This window comes from Glycine max, chromosome 2, assembly GCF_000004515.6.
Source record: "Glycine max cultivar Williams 82 chromosome 2, Glycine_max_v4.0, whole genome shotgun sequence".
In the NCBI taxonomy this organism is placed as follows: domain Eukaryota; kingdom Viridiplantae; phylum Streptophyta; class Magnoliopsida; order Fabales; family Fabaceae; genus Glycine; species Glycine max.
In genome coordinates this window covers 14,415,287-14,436,145 of record NC_016089.4, presented here as the reverse complement: position 1 = coordinate 14,436,145, position 20,859 = coordinate 14,415,287, and the positions used below count along the sequence as shown (strand labels likewise).

Below are 20,859 nucleotides of genomic sequence, written 5' to 3'. Positions count from 1 at the left end.
TAAACACATGAGATCACTTTATTAACATTTGGGCCTTCCATATATAATGAATAAAAATCAAGTGAAATAACTGCTAAATAAACAATCTTTGAGTTATCCAACATATGGCCCACATGCATTCGTTTATTATTTTAGTATATTGCATTACATGTATATTTAGACTTTTAAAATATATTTGTGTTAGTCGTATTTAAAATTGGACTATTAAGCTTGATTTCAACTAACCCACTTCAAGCTTCATGTACGATTAGATTGGAAAAAAAAAAGGCTATTTTTATTTGGACCACAAATAACTACTCAACTGGCTCGATCTTGATAAGAGAAGCCCCTAATATATATATTGGCCTAAAAGTTCTAAATTGTATTGAGCAATTGCTTTCTGCACTCCCTTTTTTGTTTCCTGCACCCATAGAAAAATTAAATGAACAAAAATACCCTATTTTACTCACTCACGACGCACCCACCTCAATCTTAAACCCTAGTGCAAATCCCTCCCTTCCTCGGTCTTCCTCACTATTTCCACCAACCTTTTTCACCTAATTTTTGTTCTAGGATAACAAGCTAGTTAGGAATCTTCTATTTTTTTCAGCCTCTTGTTCATGATGGACTCCCTCAACTCTCAAGCAAGTCACGGAGACGTTCATCTCCCACCCCCATGTCAAATGTTGCCACCATCAACGACCACACCTCTATTGTTGTCCTCCACCATTGGACTAATTTGCGATCCTCATGAGGTCCAAGACCAGGTCACCAACGGGAGAGAGACATGAAAGTGAATCCCATTTGCAAGAGGATCTAATGGACCGTGACGAAGAAGGGGAAGATCTGACCATTGGTGATGTCAGTCAATTTCTAGATAGGTTGTAACAATAATCAATATGAAAAGTCTATTTTCTATTTGATTGAGACCGGAACCAATTTAGAAAGTTCACTTTATACATTAGTTTAGGTCATAATTGATCTAGAATGTTGACTTTCTACATTAGTTCTCACCACAACTTATGTAAAAAGTGACTTTCTATTATTAATTTAGTTTTATTATTTATTTGGTCTTTACATTTTACATAACTATAAATTTTAGTCTTTATACAAAAAATTTATAAATTGTCCCTACACTTTTGTAAAAGTTAAGTTTTGTTCCTTGTTGATAAGCTCATAGTGACGTGGTTGATAGTGCTAACATGATATAATACAAGAAAACGACATGACTAAAATTTACGATTTGATTCCTATAACTGATACCACATTACTTTACAAATTGGTCTCTATTTGAAAAAAAATTGCAAGTTTTAATCCTTATATTATTTTTATTACAACAAAAGATCCATGCCATTATATTCTTCTTTTACTCTAATAATCTAAGGATCTTAGAAATGGCTAGAAATACTGTCTCCTTCTAAAAGTTGCCATAAATTGGTTTGGGAGGATTGGAAGTAACTTCTTGTGGTGCTAGATGGCATGATTGTAGAGTGTATATGCGTGCTATTAATTCCATGACCTAAGGGAAAACTTGGTTATTGAAGGAATTGGGCTTTTTCGTGGACTAAGAAGGTGTAAGGAAAAACATTCAAGAAGGTGCTAATTACAGTCCCTAACAAAGAAAACATCTACACCTACGTAATTGGTGTAATGCTGATGTTACAACCCATATGAACCATCATTAATAATGATTTAGAAAAAATTAAACAAAAAATAATCAGAACTATTTCCAACCCTTGTTGGGAGGCTTTCTCCATTAGTGTCTTGCCCTTTATATACTTGTCATTAATCACTTTCAAATGTTCAAAACTAACTTTTAAAACTTACAAACTTGTTGCCCAACAATTAATGAAAATACCAAAAAAATATAACGATAAAGTTTGAAGAAAATTATTAGTTTTTTTTAATTCTTTATGGTAATAAGTTAAAAACTTTAACGTGATAATTGCTTTCAAATGGACGAAGTATGTTATTAGGCTTATTAACAATAAAAAAAATGGAATCTCGTTTATGCATTCTTTTCTTATTTAATCACTATATTGCACATATACACATATTATATGGACACCTCAAAAGTTACAAAATATGTGGTAGGTAAAAATGGCTTGAACTATAGAGTTATATTGCTAGTTGCTATGACTTTTTTTTTATTTGGTTAATGAGAAAATAATTTATTAAGGAAGTATGACGCTACTTCAACTTATTTGAACATTTGGAGATTATAGCTTGGATCACTATCCTTTCTATATCATCTTTTAGCATTTTTAATTTTTCCTTTAGGACATATATATCCTTACCAACCCAGACATTTTGCATTTTGCCAAACTATCTTGAACTAATTTAGAGGAAGTTTTATAATAATGAGAATGTAGATCAACATATTATTGAATTTATGTTCCATCTCAGAGTTGATTGAGGTTCAAAATGATTGTGATTGTGTATTAGTGATTATATTATTTTATGTTCAAGAAAGAAATTTGTATCAATAAATGAGTCTAAACCTTTAAAAATGATGGTTATCTAAGAGCTAATTTAAGGTCCAAAATGATTGTGATTGTTTAGTACAGGAGTGTAAACCAGTTGCTCTGTTAGTGAATTATTAGGTTTAATTTGTTTGTTCAAACTCATTTGTTTAATTAAACAAAAAAAGTTCAACTTTGAGTTGAGCTCAATTATTTAAATAAGTCAAACTCAATCTTTACAAACATGAAAATAACTACTTATGAATATCTCCTTTACACACTCACAACATATATCATAAAAATTAAAATTACATAAATATAAATGTTTGTAAGAAAACTCTTGTATATATATCTTTCCAATGACAATTTTTTTTATAAAAATATTTTATTTGCTACATACATACACACATTTATTCACACATTTATATCATATGAAAATTGAAATTACATATATACTTTTGTATAGTCTTTCTAATGAAAAATTTTTATTTGCTATTTACATGCAGTTTTTTTATGAAACACTTTTGTATAATCTTATTATGCATGATTGAATGATAATATTTTCTTTTTACTTTCTTTTTATATTTAAATTAAGAGTTTAATTTCTATCTATTGTTTATGTAAAAAAAAAAATTACACTTTCAATGAATAATAAATATGAGTTATCTTCAACAAGACGTTTCAATTAATTTCTAATTTTTTTACTAGCTAAAAAAACTCATTTTACTAGCTAAAAAAATCGTTTTACTCTTCAATAAACTATTTTTTTAGTATATTCTCATTTGTTTGTAGTTTTTTATATTTTCTTTTCTTTTTATCTTTAATTTATTTATCAAATTTTCAGTTTATCTTTTTTAAATAAATCATAATTATATTATTTTTCAGTCATTTTTCATTTTTTTAATTACATAGCATCTAATTTTATTTACAGTCTCAATACTACTCATAAATAACATTAAAATATCAATAATAAAATTGTACTATGGAGGCGAAATGAGATTAGTTATGATTATATTTTAATGGTAATAAATAAGGATTGAAGCATTTGATTGGAAGAATGAGCATGGTCGGAGGGATTTGCAAAACAGAATAGGATAGGGAGCACTTTGGGTGAATAGTAACCGTATAAGATTTAGTCAAAAGCCCACAAGTGACGGTTATGTGTAAGATAGAGAGGTTCCCGTCTTTGAGCGTGAAATGTGGATTGGATATCGAAACAAAGAAAAAACAGTTATAGCTTAAGGGAATACATGCAACACTATGTACGTCTCATAACCAAATAAAACATAATAATCACATTGAGAGAGAACTCAAGATAGAATGGCACAGGCACAACATGAAGAGAGGATCCATGAAAACCAAAAAGAAAAGGAAACCCAAGAAACAGGAAACTCTAGCTTCAAATTCAATGCCCAAGCACCTGAATTTGTTCCAAGATCACATACCCAGATGCCAGTTTCAGGTTATTACTACCCTTGCTTCCAAATTTTTGGTGGGTCTAGTGAGTCAGCTGATTGGTTCTTTGTTGGGGACCAAGATCCTTCTTGTTTGATCCCTACTCCCAATGTTGCACAACCCAATTCCTCCAAGAATATTCTTACCCCTGATCTTCAACAAAAGATCGTTAAACAGGTGCACCGTCTTTTTGGTTTCATTTTAATTCTAATCACAGTATTTTTTTTTCTTTAACAATTTTGGATGATCTCTAATCACTTATGATTTTACATTAATTCAATAAGACAATTATCATTCTTTTAAGGTTTAAATACATTTTTTTATATCTATATAATTTAGTATTTTATTTTTATTTTTGTTTATGTAATTTAGTATTTTATTTTAAATACATTTTTTTGTCGTTATGTGATTTTATTTTATTTTTCTTCTTAAAATACTTTAAGATAAAAAATAAAATCATTTTATAAGGAATAAAACGAATGCAAAATTCACTAATTAAGGTAGGTCTAACATGGTGATGTTTGAATAATTTACGTATAATTTTTAGATTTAAATCTTATTATCGTCATTATATAAAAATAAATAAATAAGGAATGCCATTAAGAAGATGTGGATGATCTACATTGTGAAATTGTGTGTAAAATAAGATTTTGATTATTAATGCCATTGCTTGAAACAAATTTATGTTTATATATTGAATAAAGGGATTTATTTAGGTTGAATTTTTAATGAATTGGTTATGGAGGTTTTTGTACGAATTTTGTTATTGTGACATGCAAAGGTTTCATTGTTTAAAGATGGTGGAATGTAATAGGTGGAGTATCAGTTCAGTGACATGAGTTTGTTAGCAAATGAATCCTTTCATAAACAGATGAATAAAGATCCTGAAGGTTATGGTAAGGATTTTGAATTTCTCTTCAGTTTTCTCCCTCCCTTGCATTTAGGATTGAAATGATACATCTCATTGACGGACGTTGGTTTTGTTACAGTTCCAATAACCGTAATTGCTTCTACCAAAAAGGTTAAATCTCTTGTTAGTAACATTAATATGCTTACTCAAGCTATACGTTCATCTTCAAAACTTGTAAGTATTTTGGATGCAATGAGACATTACTTTTGGTCTTTGCTAGTTTGCTCTCTGACAACGCATATTTTGAAGGTTTTGAGTGTTGATGGAAAAAAGGTTAAGCGTAAACATCCTTACACTGAAAAGGAAAAAGAGGACTTGCTGGTAAAGAAATTAGATGGTTTTTTTTTCTTTCTTTTCTGTCCACATGGATAGTCTTAGAATTTCTTCTAATTATTAGCATAATGCATGTGATTTTCTTTTTTCTCTTGTAGGCTCGCACTGTTGTGGCAGAGAATTTACCTGACGATCATTCCCATCAGAATCTTCAAAAAATCTTTGGTATAGTTGGGAGGTGAATTTCTTCTATCTGAATCCAAACCTTTGCTTACTAATAGGAACTTAACATTTTTTTGGTTCCTTACATTTTGGAAACGTTTTAATTTATGGTTGGTCTATGAACAGCGTGAAAACGATCAGAATATGCCATCCCCAAGAGCCTAATTCTTCTCGCCCAAAATCTGATTTCATCGTCAGTAATAAGGTACAAAAACATCATACCATGTTTCTACTTTCTATGTTGCACGTATTAACAATTCAAATGATACTTAATTACAAGAGTTTCTTACCCCATGTTACTTTCTTCTCTCAATCAAGCTCCATGCACTAGTGGAGTATGAGACATCAGATATAGCCGAGAAAGCTGTGAGTCTATTATTCAATAGCTTGTAGCTTTTGAGATGTGCACATGAATTAATTATCATATTAATTATTCTTTCTTACTTGATTAGGCTGAGAAGTTAAATGATGAAAGAAATTGGAGGAAAGGGATGCGTGTAAGGTTGTTCCTTAGATGCTCGGTATGTACTTGATATTAATATTTGTTTGTTGTCTATTGTATCTCTTGAATTTCATAAACTTATTTTTAATTGATTTTTTTTTATGTAACTTGTGTAGCCAAAATCTGTTCTGAAGAGTAGAAAGTCAGAATTTGATGGATATCTAGATGATGACGAGATTATAAATTTTGAATCTGTTGAGGATTCTTCTCCTTCTCACTCAAACAATGCTGAATTGTTTGAGACAAATGTAAGTGTCACATTGCATGTATATGCCATATTGGGGATGTGTTAGTCATTTCTCTCAAGTCTTCTAATTCATGGCATTCTTACAATTCAAATATGCATGAAAGTGAATTTTGCAAAACAAATTTTGTGGAAAGTCGGATGTTGAGTCCTTTTTATAGGAAACACACTTATTTACTTTGCATGCATCCCACATTACAATAGATATCATCAATACATAAATTTCTAAGACATACCCTTTACAACATAACTTTAGTGCAAATTTTTTTAAGTATTTTTGGTGTTATTCTTCAATTAAAATGAGAATTTCATATCAGTAATTTACATGAGAAATGTTTTATTAGATGTTAGCATAAAAATTCTAATTTCTATTAAACTAAAATATCAAAAGTACTCAATGAATTAGATTTAAGTTTTATCCTTTAAAAAAGGATTTCATTTAGCACCGATTTCTTTTCAAGCAACATGATAAGTCTTGAAATCCAACAATAACTAAGACCTAAAACAAATTTTAAAAGAAAAAAATTACTTTAAATATATTGAATCTTTTTGTTAATATATATGGTTTTTTTTATTAATGTATGAGATCTTTTTTACTTTATAAATACTAATGAAAAATATTTTAGTTGTTTTAAAATTTGTTTGATGGTGAATTTAAAGTATAAATTTTAGTTGTTGTATCCTTGAATTGTGTTTGAAATGACCTTTTATATTTGATCACTTTGAAGGTTGATGAAAATTGGGTAGGATGTAAGAAAGGATGGGCTGGTAGAGGACGTGGAAAGGGTAGAGGGCGCACTCAAGGACGTGGCCTACTTGCCCCACCCTCTCAATCAAGCAGTACTATCCTTTGTGATGCACACACAAAACACAACACTAAGGGCCCAAGAATGCCAGATGGAACAAGAGGCTTCACCATGGGACGTGGCAAGCCAATGAGTCCTTCTTCTCATGTCACTTCACCTAAAGAGTGATGGATATTTCTTAAGTTTTTCCTTTGGCTACATATAGTGAACTTAGGAGAATTCTTTGCATTTCTTCACCACAGTTATTTAAAATCAGCAAAAGTGTTTTAGAAGACCCTATTATGTGGGCTACTAGACGGGTAGTCCCAATTTTTTAGATTTGACCAGTTTAGTAATAATTCATGATGTATAGTGTGATATGGTATGGCAATCCTTATGATAATGGCCACGAAGATTTTAAATCTTACTTAGCTTTCAATTTAGTGAGGGGTATTGTTTTTAATGTCGGAAATAAGTGCTTATTGTTATTGTACACTAAATTGTTTTTGGGATTGAATAAGAGACTTAGGAGTCAAATTCTCCCCTCCTTGTCTAACAGTTCTTTTCAACCCTCTTCAAGGTCAATAAATATTTTATTATCTACCTGTTATACAAAAGTGCTTTCTATTTCTATTGCTTGGACTTTTCAAAATAATTACTCTTCAACCTCACCGTTTATTTTCTTAAAATTTAATATTTTAATTAGTAATTATTACAATTAATTAATCATAAATATAATAATGAAAAATAAAGTTATGGGTGGATGTTATGTCAGTTACCCACTTATACCACTTTTTAGTGTATCTATGAAAAGAAAAAAGAAAAATCCTATAGAGTGCATTTACAGTCGACCTAGCGATAATAGATATTTTTAAGGATCAATATGTATAACTTTCAAATATGAGATCCTAGTCATATTTTCTTATGAACAGGAGACTATGCAACTTGTTTGTAAAATATGCACAATTTTCAATGCTATATTCTTTATTTTCTTAGGTGACAGGTATTCACTCTTTAATTTAATTTTAAATACATTGTGATATAAAATTCTTTCTGGGTGGATACACCTACTTGTGCACTTTTTACATGAGCCTTTTTCCATTTAGAAACAACAGCCAATATAACACTACAAAAAATGAATATTAGAAGTAGGCATTTCTAACCCATAAACACCTTTACTTATGCACTTTACATAGAAGCTCATTTTATAAAAGCCTTTTTTTCACTTTACATCTCTTTTTCCCCTTCAAGAAATAACAAAGATTATATTAATAAGGTGTGACATGATTGATAAATAATCTTGATCCTTAAATATATGATCATAGATTTAATTCATAATCCTATATATGAAAAAATATTTATTAAAAAGATCATTCTCTTAAATGAATTTTAATATCTCGAGAGATTAACCCTTAAAAAAAATGAGAATATGTTAACATATATAAACACATATATATATATATATAGAGAGATCTCAACACATTTTGATCTTGGAATTGTAAGACAAAGATAATCTAATCCCAAAATCTAATTTATGGAATAAAAATTGTTCAAAACAAGCTCTATTTTCTTTTTTTCCAAATCCTAATATGGGATTTCAACAATCCGTTTTCTCATGTCATTACAAAATGTTAATGATATAATATTACCTTCGATTTTATATATATAAAAAAATAATGACTTAATTGATCCAGACCAATAAAAATTATTAAATTGATTAATTTATCATAAATTTTAATTTTATTCTAAGACCACTAATTACATTAAATGATTTAAAAGGTGATAAGATATATGCATAACATACCATTTCCCCTCATCAATCCAATACTTCTGTAAGGTGTTCTACCAGGTAAATGCATTTGTCCGGCAAAAAAGCAATTTCCATAATTTCATGCTTTATTTGGTAGAGAGAATGAAAATGAAAACGACAAAAATAAAAATGAGATATTTAAATTAAAGTGTAGAAATTAGGAGACCAATATCACAACATTAGTGATAACCTGATCTTCCAAGAAAAAAGAACATCAAAGAAAAATAAATTAACCATTAAACGGGAGAGACCAATACGATGGTACAACAAGATATAGAGACCTATATGGTGGTATACCAAAACACGATGAGGACGGAGGATTAGAGCATATGTTGGTGATGAATATACCAGTCATGTTCCCTTCAACTACCATCTGTTTCCTTAAATGGATCTTAGTCTTTGGGGATACAGGAGCAAACCTATATTCAAGTGAGGATCTGCAAATGTATCTCCTCACTTTACTTTGATGAGATTACAAATAAATATCATAATTTTTTATTTTCAAATTTTTGAGTTCATTGACTAAATTTTTTTAATTCTCATTTATTTTATGATCTTAACCTTCTCCATATGATTAATAATAATAATAATAATTATTATTATTATCTCTTAAATAAATTACTCTTATTGACTTTGTCCCAAATGTATCATTGGCTGAATATCCTGGTTAAAGAAGATGGAAACTATGCAACAAATTTGAGGAAAATAATCGTGTCAATACGTAGTATCTATTATCTTTTTGGGATGATTGCCGTGTACTATTTTTTTTTCCAGAGTAGACTATATTCGTATCTCCAATGTTTCCTTCAAATTATACTCTATACTTTTCCTTTTTTCATCCTAAATTATTTTTTAATTGTTTATTTTATATTATATCCTGTTCTCCTCCCTTTTAAACACCGTTTAATACTTCAACAGAAAGTTGACATATATTGATCACATAACTATTAATAAAAATTTATGTCTAAAATATACTCATCTTTTTCTTAACTCCATAAAAGACATGACATCATTTTCAACCTGAAAATATTTTAACACTCTTGATTCTTTTTCTTTTTTTCCTAATTAGACGTGAACCCACCATGTTGATACGCATGTGTTAACATTCTTCCTCCTTCTCCTCCTCCTCCTCCTTCTTCTTAGTTCAATTTTTTCGGTGTATGTTGGATTGTTTGGTTGCTGCGTTTTTGTTGAACGTGTTCCCAGCAATTCTTTTGATTGAATATGACTCTTTGCTTCAATTTTTAGTATTTTGCTTCTGCATTTGTGTTTTTAACTCCTTTCATTAAAATATTTATTTTTTATGGTTAAGTATTTGATATAATGTCTCAATCAATAACTACATCTTCTTGAAGTGTTAACAAAAATGAAATAAGAGTCAAATATTAAAAAAAAAATTGGTATTTTCTTAAGAAAATGTCTATTCACAGGATCAATTGTTAATTTATTATTAAGTATTTAATAAAGATATTAGGATAATTTCGTCTGCTCACATATTTTAATTGACGTTAGTTAACAACGTTAACACATGAGTAAAAGTATTTAAAAAAAGGAAGAAGTATTAAGTGTAATTTGACAAAAAAAAGATAAAAGTAATGTAAAAAAAGAAGAAACATCAAATATAATTTAAGAAAAATACAGGCTACAAGTGTAATTTAGTCTTTATCTTTCAATTTAAGTTTAATAAATTATTATCGTAAAAAAATTCAATGTGATCGAACTAATATAATATTAAACATTTTTCAATCTTATCGCAATCCATAATTAAATGACTGCATGTGTTCCAATTTTTTTACTGCCACACTAATTAAAAGTTAATGACTTTTAAATTAATTATAACTTTAAGGTCTTCTATATCAATCAAAATATTAAAAATTTTGTTTTGTTTATCTTTTGGTACGGTTGAACTTACCTGAGTACATAGGGTATAATTAATAATTGGAAAATGGCGTGAAGGTTCATCCCATTTTTAAGTGAATAGGTGTATGGAAAAGAAAGAAAAAAAATAAGAAAAGAAAGAGATAAAAAGTGAAAGATGCATTTAATAAGAAAGGAGGGGAAAGATAAAAAAAATAGATGGAAAAGAAAGCGAATATATAAAAGTTAATAATAATTTATGATCTCTTTCTATTATTTATTATCATTGATCTTCATTATCAATTCTAAAATTTCTTTTTCTTTTTCTTTCTCTGTATCGTTTTTAATATTGGTTGTGCATAAGCATCTATAAATTCTCGATTAGTTTTCTGAATAAGCATAATTCTAAATTTCTAATGATCATCTAAAGAAAATGACAATGATCTCTTAAATTGATTCCCTTGAAGTAGTTTTACAAATTTCGATCCTTCAGAGATTAATATTTAGCCTGTAACTTAATTATATATAAAGGTTTTTATCTTTCTCTAAAAATATATTTTGTGAAGATTAAATTTAATATATGTTATCAACTAAATTATACCTATTAGATTTGTTATTAGCTTATTGTCATCACATACGTTATATTTGAGGTTCTGTGACTATGATTAATCCAACTCATTAGAAATTGAATTGAGCCCTAGTAAAATATGCACTTAAGCTAAAGATATAAAATGTAAAAGTTAAAATATAAAAAATTAAAGATCAAATATCAACTCACAAACATAAAAAGAGAATATAAAAGTGGTCTTTTTCAACTAGCACAGAGATAAACAGAGAAAAAAAAGGTGTAATAATCAAGGTTAAAAAACTAATGCTCACGGTGATCCTATCAATAAAGTTCGAGTTCTGAACATGCATCCTGCAGCATCAAATATTCTGAAAGAAAGCTAAGAGAAAAAGCTTTGCAGCTCATAATATATACATCAAACTCAAACATGATTATTTTTCGGAAAAGATACTTATATAGTCTAAAAAAACACTAATGCTCATGGACGATTGCTTGCTAGAATTTCGGGTACTGCGTGACCATTATAGTTTTAGTAATAGCAATAATGGTACATTGTCACTGCCACTTCTTCGTTTCACCAATGAACTCAGTCAGACATTGCATCGTGCTCTGGCACATAAATAATTTATTGATATCCTATGGCGTATGGGTTTGACGTCAATCCGAAAATTTGGTACATTGAAACAGATTACATCTCTAATTCGGTAAAATCTGTCTCATAAGTTAAATAATAATACAAAGAAGAAAAAAAAATATCTTCTATCCATTAATTTTGTTTTTTTATTTGCATATAAATAACCCTTACGTGTAGCACACAGCATGTCATAAGAATTTGAAGTTGTGAAGTCCTTCTTACATAGTATAGACATTCTCAAGCCATGATTTGTAGACTTTTCACCATCTACTTCACTTTCTTCTTATGTTTGCTTTTTACCTTCTTCGTTCCTTATGTTCATAGCAATAACCAGCTTGATACCAATTTCTATGATGGATCATGCCCCAATTTGGCCACGATTGTTAGATATGGTGTTTGGTCAGCCATTAAAAATGACAACAGAATGGCTGCGTCCCTCCTTCGGTTGCACTTTCACGATTGCATAGTAAATGTAAATTCTGTTGTGCTTTAATTAGGATTTTGTTATTTCTTACACTTCAAAATGAACGTACTCTTTAGCATGGCTTTATATGTGCTTTCTGCCAGAGTCGAAATCATACCGCATCACACTAATTAGTAATAGTATGTGTTTCTCACTTGCTTTACTAGAAGTTTTAATTTTGATGGTAGAAGCATGCGGTTAAATGAATCGGCAATAGAAATTAATTTTAGTTGAATATAATAGGTCCAGTTCAGCCTAATGGTGAGTGAGACAAAAAAAATAATTGTTGTTTGTCCTTTTACGGCTTGAAGCTAATTCAAGAGTGTGACTATGCTATACGGCATAAAACTTGAAATCTATTTGTTCTTTCATTCATATCACATACACAAATTAACTTCTTTCCCTGTTTCCCTTATATTTAATTGGGTAAAATATATTTTTATCATGTATTTTTAGTAAAATTTGATTTTAGTTCATGCATTTCAAATCCATCATTTTAGTACTCTTCAAACTTTGAAAAACATGTAAATTTATTTCATTAAATCGGCCATTTGTATTAAGGGGTACTAAATCTACATATTTTTTGAAGTTTAAAGATTAAAATAGTTGATTTTAAAATACAAAGACTAAAATCAATTTTTACAGGAAATACAGAGACTAAAAATATATTTCATCTTATTTAATTTTATTTTTATATTTGATTTAGAGGGAAAAAAGATGGGAGATATAAAAAAATTTAAAAATGAATTAAAGAAAAAAGATGGGAGTATATTTTATTTCTAAATGTCAATTTTCTTTTATTTTTCTTCAATTAAAAAAACAAATGGTTAATTACGTGTTTTAAATCATGTAATAATTTCATCATTTTTACAGTATTTACATTGCATATGTAATTATTGTGCTTGGTGCCATGCCATTATAATCATGATAACTTACACGGGGACGTCATTAATTATGTTTAATTGCTTGTGAAAGGGTTGTGATGCTTCTGTGCTTCTTGATGATACCCCATATTTCACGGGCGAAAAGAATGCTTCTCCTAATCGCAATTCACTTCGGGGGATGGAAGTGATTGATAATATAAAAGAACAAGTTGAAAGGCAATGTCCATCAACAGTTTCTTGCGCTGATATCTTATCCTTAGCAGTTAGGGAAGCTATTGATCTGGTAAAAGTGTCATTTACTTTATATTAATTGTTGATAGAAATTCTCAGATGAAAGTTCCTTATAATTAAAACAACCTTTTTGCCTAGGTTGGAGGACCTTCTTGGCCTGTTGCATTAGGCCGAAGAGATGCAACAAAAGCCAATCGGATGGAAGCTAATCAACAAATTCCTTCACCGTTCGAGCCTCTAGATAACATCATTGCAAAGTTTACTTCAAAGGGTCTTAACTTGAGAGATGTTGTAGCCCTTTCAGGTTCTTACTCTTTTCACCAAATATTTGAAGCTTTTTTAATACATGACATCATACATAGTTAAATTCAATTTGATACAATAATGTATGAAATCTATATTTGATTCATTAAATAAAAATTTTAAAGGAGATTCTGGTCTATCTCATAAAGGATAGCAAACTACATTAAGATGATCTCCTGAGATTGTGTAATTACATATAATTCTATTCCTTTTTATTTTCCTACACTAACTCCTTTTAAGTTTGAAAATATTACACTAACACCAACTTACTAACACCCCTTATATGTTTGAAAATATTACACTAGCATCACCTCAAACCTTATACTAATACCCCTACAAGAGAGCTGAAAGTAATGGTTAAAAAAATAGGAAACGAAACATCAGGAGTTGTTGCTATAATTTGTTCTAGAAAGTATAACTATTTAGTGGAGAGTCAGAATATAATTTGCTTTATATAGTTTGGGGATTATTTCCATACACAACCTATTATGGTGATGACTGATGAGTGTTTGATAATTGATATCAGTGACTTGATGTGTCTATTTCCATGATCAGGGGCACATACAATTGGTTATGCCCGATGCTTGACCTTCAAAAGGAGACTTTTTGATTTTCAAGGCTCTGGCAGACCTGATCCTGTGCTTGCCTCTTCACTTCTCTCAAAATTGCAAAGCACGTGTCCAAATGGAGACACTTCAAACAGCTACATTGCACCTCTTGATTCTAATACTACTTTGACCTTCGACAATGAGTATTATAGAAATCTCTTATACAACAAAGGGCTTCTAGAATCTGACATGGCACTACTTTCGGATCGAAGGACTTCTTCTATGGCTTATTTTTACAGCACCGACCAATATTCCTTCTATAATGATTTTGCTGCATCCATGGTGAAGCTTAGTAATGTTGGAGTACTTACAGGAATACAAGGGCAAATTAGAAGGAAATGTGGCTCTGTAAACTATTAAGTGCTTGTATTTTCAACTTCTTAGCAAAACCTCAACAATGTAATTGAGGAAGCCAATGTAAGTCACTTGGAGCATAAATGCTATCCTTCTGTATATTATGTCAAGTCCATCATCATTGTAGGTGTTGGCGTTACCACAGGAATATTCAGATTAGCCATGTTAACTTTTATGTCAAGATCATTCTGCTGAAATATGAAACCTTGATGACATCACTATTTATAATTTTATATATGCTTTGCTATTTGTTTGTTTGTACACTACTAAACAATTGTAAATTTGTATTAGATTAATATACTTAATCTGCCTATTTTATGAACGAGTTATGTATATGATCTTGGATTGACGTTCCTTCAAGATCAATTTCTTATTAGCCATCACCAAGGGTTTAATCACAGATCCAAATAGGTAACTCTGTCTGTTGTAACTGTTGTGATATGTGAGCAACTACAAAACATTAATCAATGGTACTATCTAACAAATGCAATTGTTGCAAGTTTTAACGGTGCAATATTACTTCTTCCTATGGATTGGCTTGTCTCTCTTCGTCATATTTATAGAGAAGCAAACTCGTGTGTAGATTTGTTTGCTAAGAAAGATGCCAAGGGAAGTTCAGAACATTCTATTTGGAAGGCTTGTCCTTCTAAGTTATTTTTGCTCAAATCATTGTTTGTCTTTGCAGGAAATTTTTTCCTGTGGCCTCCACTATTTTTTGTTTGATATTTCATTCCACTTTCACCCTATCAAACAATCAACATTCTCTCCCTCCTTCTTTCCCTCTATTTCATTTGTACCAAACAGACAATAAATCTATTATGGAAGGGTTTGTGTGTGACTTTTGAGTGCATAATTATCATAGTGCTAGGGTGTCTATGTTTTAACATTCACAAATACTTATCTCTAACATAGGTTAGGCAATAGATCTGTGCTTGATAACTTGGACTATTTTCAATCTTACTTGTTATCTTCAGTTAGTCTTCTAAGCAAACATGATTCTAAATTTCTATATATTAATCACCCAAATTGAGAAGATAAAGAACGGTCTCTTCTGTTTTTTGAGGTGATGAAGAACGGTCTCTTAAATTTTACTACTTCCGTATTGTTTTGCAATTTGCTATCATGTCATTTGTCATCACATGAAAATATACGAGGTTCTAAAATCTCATGAAAATAAGAAAATAGAGCTAAAATGTTAGTATTCTCGCTCATTAGAAATTGAATTTGAAGTTAAATACTTAAATCCTATAGCAAGAATCAGTAAGCGGAAGGTATATCACATGAGTGCTTCGCATACATGTAAAACATTAAGAAAATTTTTGTCTTATATGAGTGGTTTTTCTAATACCTAATAAGGACAGAAAAAGAGATGTGACAAAAAAGAATTAGACAATTAATAAAGTGCAAAATTAAGATTATATATCAGATCACTGAATTAATAAGAAAATAAAAAGAGAATATAAAAAAAGGCTCTTTTTCAACGAGCACAACAAAGATAGACGTGGAAAAAATAATGTGTGATAAGGTTAAAACACTCCATGAACCATGCTTGCTAGAAGTTCTAGCCACGCGTGACTAATAGAATTTTAGTAATATCAATAATGGTAGTTCCACTTCTTCGTTTCACCAATAAAATCTGACAGACATTCCATCGTGCTAGCTAGCACATAAATAATTTATGGTTATCCCTATGGCTATATATGGGTTTGACGTCAATCCAAAAATTTGGTACATTGAAACAGATTATACCTCTGATTCAGTAATTCTGACTCATAAGTTAAATAATTAATACAATAAAAAAATAATACACTTGTATCCATTATAATTTTGATTTTATTTGCGTATAAATAACCCGTAGCTCACAGCATGCCATAAGAAATTGAAATTGTCAAGTCCTTCTTACTTAGTAGACATTCTCAAGCCATGACTTGTAAACTTGTGATCTACTTCACTTTCTTCTTCTGCTTGCTTTTTACCTTGGTTCCTTATGTTCATATGTATCCCTCGTACCCCTATAGTGGAAATTACCAGCTTGACCTCAATTTCTATGATAGATCATGCCCAAATTTGCAAAGGATTGTTGGATATGGTGTTTGGTTAGCCTTAAAAAATGACAACAGAATGGCCGCGTCCCTCCTTCGGTTGCACTTTCACGATTGCATAGTAAATGTAAATTTTGTTCTGCTTTAATTAGGATTTTCTTATTTCTTACACTTCAAAATGAACAACACACGTACTTAATTTGCATGGCTTTATATGTCTTTCCGTCAGACTCTAAATCATACTAGATCACACTAATTAGTAGTTGTTGGAGGAATTTTCATAAATATAAATGATAGTTTTGATGATAGAAGCATGTTGTTAATTGATTGACTCTAGAAATATATTAGTTGAATAAATACTTGAACGTGTTATAATTGGTCCTTATCCACAAAAATTTATTCCCACTACTTGGGCACTTTGGCCCCTTGCTACCTTCCCGTTCCTATATCTATATTTGTTTTATGAACATTAGGTAGACACAACACATTAAATCTAGAAACTTAGTTTTCCTTATTAACTCAATTAATAAGAACGGATCACATACACGTGCATAGATATAGATTTGAAATGGGTTAGATCAGACTACTTAAGATTATTTTTTTTATACCGGGGAGGGGCAGAGCCCCTAGATTTATTTCTAACTTCTAACACATTTGGAATTTTATTGTGGTGGAAATCTTTGTGTGACTGGACATACAGGAGAAAAAGAAAAAGTGAAACGTGATAATAAAATGTGGTAGGAAAGAAAAATGGAGTGAAAAAAAAAAGTTGTATGATAATAATAACTCATTTTTTTTTACACAATAATAACAGTTTTACCCTCATTCAATCACAATTTATCATTAATATGAGTTTTAAGATAATTATTATAAAAATTAATAAATTTATCATTTATTATAGTTTGTGATTGATCAAACAACAATGTATGTTAGTGCATAATGTTCTCATATAATTAAACTTAATCCGTTTCCCTTTCCACCGTCTCTCATAAGCTTTAGTTATACTTTAGTGCATAATTTTGAAGGTTATATGTATTGTATATTATCACATTTGTAATTAACCCTCTTTTTTATTTTTGTTTACATTACATAAGTAATTATCACATTTAGTATATGCTACTAAAATCATAATAACTTATACGGGGAAGTCATTAATTATTTTCAATTGCTTGTCAAATTAAGGGCTGTGATGCTTCTGTACTTCTTGATGATACACCATATTTTACGGGCGAAAAGAATGCTCTTCCTAATCGCAATTCACTTCGGGGGTTTGAAGTCATTGATGACATAAAAGAACATCTTGAAAGGATATGTCCATCAACAGTTTCCTGCGCTGATATATTAGCCTTAGCAGCTAGGGAAGCTATTGATCAGGTAAAAGTGACACTTCCTTTAAAGTATTGGACACATATTGTCTCAACTGAAAGTTCCTTTATTAATCAACCTATTTGATTTAACTAACGTTGTTGTTGAATCTTCCCCTATGTTTTGGGGTGTTTTAGATTGGAGGGCCTTCTTGGCAAGTTCAATTAGGCCGAAGAGATGCAACAACAACAAGTAAGGAAGCAGCTGAGCAACAAATTCCCTCACCAATTGAGCCTCTAGAAAACATTACTGCAAAGTTTTTCTCCAAGGGTCTTGACATGAAGGATGTCGTAGCCCTTTCAGGTTTTTACTCTTTTCTCACCTTTCTCTAACTTCATTTAGAATACACAAATACTAACTAGCATCTTAAATAAAAAAATTTCAATAAAAATTGGTATTAATATACATGTATTGTGATTTCCAATGCATTTCAAATGTGAACTTCGTAATAGGATACTGGTTAAGAAGACTATTTAGAATATATATCATTCTAATTTTATGAAGTAATAGAAACTAACTTCAACTTTCACTAAATATCTTAAGCTCTTTTTAGTATATGACTATGATGACATCATATATTGTTAAATGATCAAATCTGATATCAAGGGGTGTAACTCAGCTGTTAAACCCTCGGTACTTATCTTTGATTCCCACAAATAAAAAGAATCATCAATTCACTGCTAGATCAACTTTATATCTCAATTTGACATGAATAACTTTATGTGTCTATTTTCATCAGGAGCACATACAATTGGTTTTGCCCGATGCTTCACCTTCAAAGGGAGACTTTTCGACTTTCAAGGGTCTGGCAGACCTGATCCCGCGCTTGACTTCTCACTTCTCTCAAAATTGCAAAACACTTGTCCAAATGAAGATGCTTCAAACAGCAATCTAGCACCTCTTGATGCTACAAGTACTATGATGTTTGACAATGAGTATTATAGAAATATCGTATACAACACAGCGCTTCTAGAATCTGACCAAGCACTACTTAAGGATCGAAGGACTGCTCCTACGGTTTATTATTACAGCAACAACCGGTTTTCCTTCTACAATGATTTTGCCAAATCCATGGTGAAGCTTAGTAATGTAGGAGTACTTACAGGAGCAGAAGGGCAAATTAGATATAAATGTGGCTCTGTAAACTATTGAGTGCTTGTATTTTTCAGCTTCTTAGAAAAACCTCAACAATGTAATTGAGGAAGCCAATAAGTCACTTGGAGTATGAATGCTATCCTTTGTATATTATGTGGAGTGATCATCATCATGGTAGGTGGTGGTAGTATTCCAGAAGAGTGAAGATTAGCCATGTTAGATTTTATGTCAAGATCTTTATGTAGAAATATGAAACCTTGATGTCAAAGCTCAAAAAATAATCTTTGTATCCATGTGTTGCTAAGTTTGTACACTAAACAGATGAAAATTTGTAATAAATTAATGTACTTTGCCTATTTTGTAGACTACTAAACCATGGATCTAAGATAACATTCCTCCAAATTAAATCAATTTCTCATTAATCATCGCCAAATCTCTGCCACTCCCTGTTTATTATAACTGTCGTGATGTGCATCTAAACATTAATTAGTGGTACTCTCCGGCAAATGCAACTGTTGAACGGTACAATAAAAAAAAGTTACTTGTACACCCCTCACACCCATTTAACACAGATAAAAATAATATAAATATAATAAGATATGATATGATGGATAAAATAAGATAAAAAAAATATAAGATATTAATGAGGTGTTTAAAATAATAAAATATTTGTGTATAATTACTTGTACAAAATATAAAAGTGTTATGAAAACTATATTATTAAGAGTGTTATAAGGAGGCTTTACGTGTAGTTTTGAGTACGTAGTTAGTGGTTACTGTAAATATACTGCCCATTGATCAAGTGCTCTTATCCCTTTTATTCCACTTAAATTATGCATTGTGCTTACGGAAGGGCATCTACATCTCTTAATCTTACTCTGGTCTCTTTCGTCTGATGCAGACTTGCAATATAAGCATGGGAAATATCTTCTTCTTTTATTTACGTTAAAAATAATATTCTGTTTTATAAATAAACCCAATTTAAGGGATGTGATACCTAAGATACTCCACTTGCATATGTCACGACCTATAGATTAATTAACGGAAAAATGTATGCACGATTTATAATATTATTTCCTTAATTTGTTGTTAAAGTTTGTATGCATTACATAGGTTACTCGCTTTTTATATGCTATTTTTTTTTTTTTGTTCTTGCTCTGTAAGACGTAGGTGTTGTTAGGCTATGTAAACCAAATTATTCATTTTGTCTATGCTTAATCAAAGAACTCTTGTGTAAAAGTGAAATAACATTGCAATTCTGCTGATCATTCCGTGCTCTCATCCACACATATCTTACAAAGTATAAACGTGCATACAATTGAATACCAGCGTTGGATTTTTTGCACAAAATGAGTGATGAGATATGTGATGAATTATGTGGTTAAAGGAGAAGGAAAGGTCATAAATTTTTTATATCCATTAAAAAAAACTAACAATCAATAAAATAAAATAAAATAAAAAGTTGAATCCATATCAAGCATGAGAAGTGTATTACCTAAAAGATTCAAACCAATCAGAATGCAGAATATCAGATTCAACCCCTCTATGCTTTATGCGCACTATTGCTTGTCTTTATTTATCCAATATGCGATTTTATAATTATTTCATACCCCACCTCGAGTCTAACTGGATTTGTTCAATTGTGACTTGCATACATCATTAGTAACTCACATGTTCTTTTTTTTTTGTCTGGGATGCTTCTACTTCTTCATGAACTTGTACTAAAGTCAGTCTCGGATTTCTCAGTCTCTCTTTTCTTTTTTTCCACCATTGAACTTGTGCTTTTCGGTCTCAACTCTCACTCACGGCTTCA

At 30.3% G+C, this 20,859-nt stretch overlaps 3 protein-coding genes across 3 annotated transcripts; all 3 read left to right on the top strand.

The window, feature by feature from the left end:
* The first annotated feature begins 3,557 nt into the window (after positions 1-3,557).
* LOC100808205 (la-related protein 6C) lies at positions 3,558-7,277 on the top strand. Its single transcript, XM_041006720.1, is given in 10 exon segments — positions 3,558-4,073; positions 4,711-4,792; positions 4,886-4,980; positions 5,056-5,127; positions 5,238-5,317; positions 5,428-5,546; positions 5,549-5,667; positions 5,754-5,822; positions 5,920-6,051; positions 6,776-7,277. Coding segments are annotated over 10 exon segments (1,326 nt in total). The 5' UTR covers positions 3,558-3,761; the 3' UTR covers positions 7,022-7,277.
* Positions 7,278-11,886: 4,609 nt separating this feature from the next.
* LOC100805712 (peroxidase 10-like) lies at positions 11,887-14,772 on the top strand. Its single transcript, NM_001253135.2, is given in 4 exon segments — positions 11,887-12,173; positions 13,140-13,331; positions 13,418-13,583; positions 14,138-14,772. Coding segments are annotated over 4 exon segments (999 nt in total). The 5' UTR covers positions 11,887-11,945; the 3' UTR covers positions 14,551-14,772.
* Positions 14,773-16,280: 1,508 nt separating this feature from the next.
* Positions 16,281-19,402, top strand: LOC100805171 (peroxidase 10). Its single transcript, XM_003518810.4, has 4 exons — positions 16,281-16,713; positions 17,769-17,960; positions 18,089-18,254; positions 18,691-19,402. The coding sequence occupies exons 1-4, from the start codon at positions 16,468-16,470 to the stop codon at positions 19,101-19,103; spliced, it is 1,017 nt and encodes a 338-aa protein (XP_003518858.1). The 5' UTR covers positions 16,281-16,467; the 3' UTR covers positions 19,104-19,402.
* Positions 19,403-20,859: the final 1,457 nt, after the last annotated feature.

Coding starts and splice junctions, on each gene's coding strand:
- LOC100805171 (XM_003518810.4), top strand. CDS start 16,468: ATGACTTGTAAACTTGTGATCTACTTCACTTTCTTCTTCTGCTTGCTT. Junction 16,714..17,768: donor TTCACGATTGCATAGTAAAT/GTAAATTTTGTT, acceptor TGTCAAATTAAG/GGCTGTGATGCTTCTGTACT. Junction 18,255..18,690: donor GGATGTCGTAGCCCTTTCAG/GTTTTTACTCTT, acceptor TATTTTCATCAG/GAGCACATACAATTGGTTTT.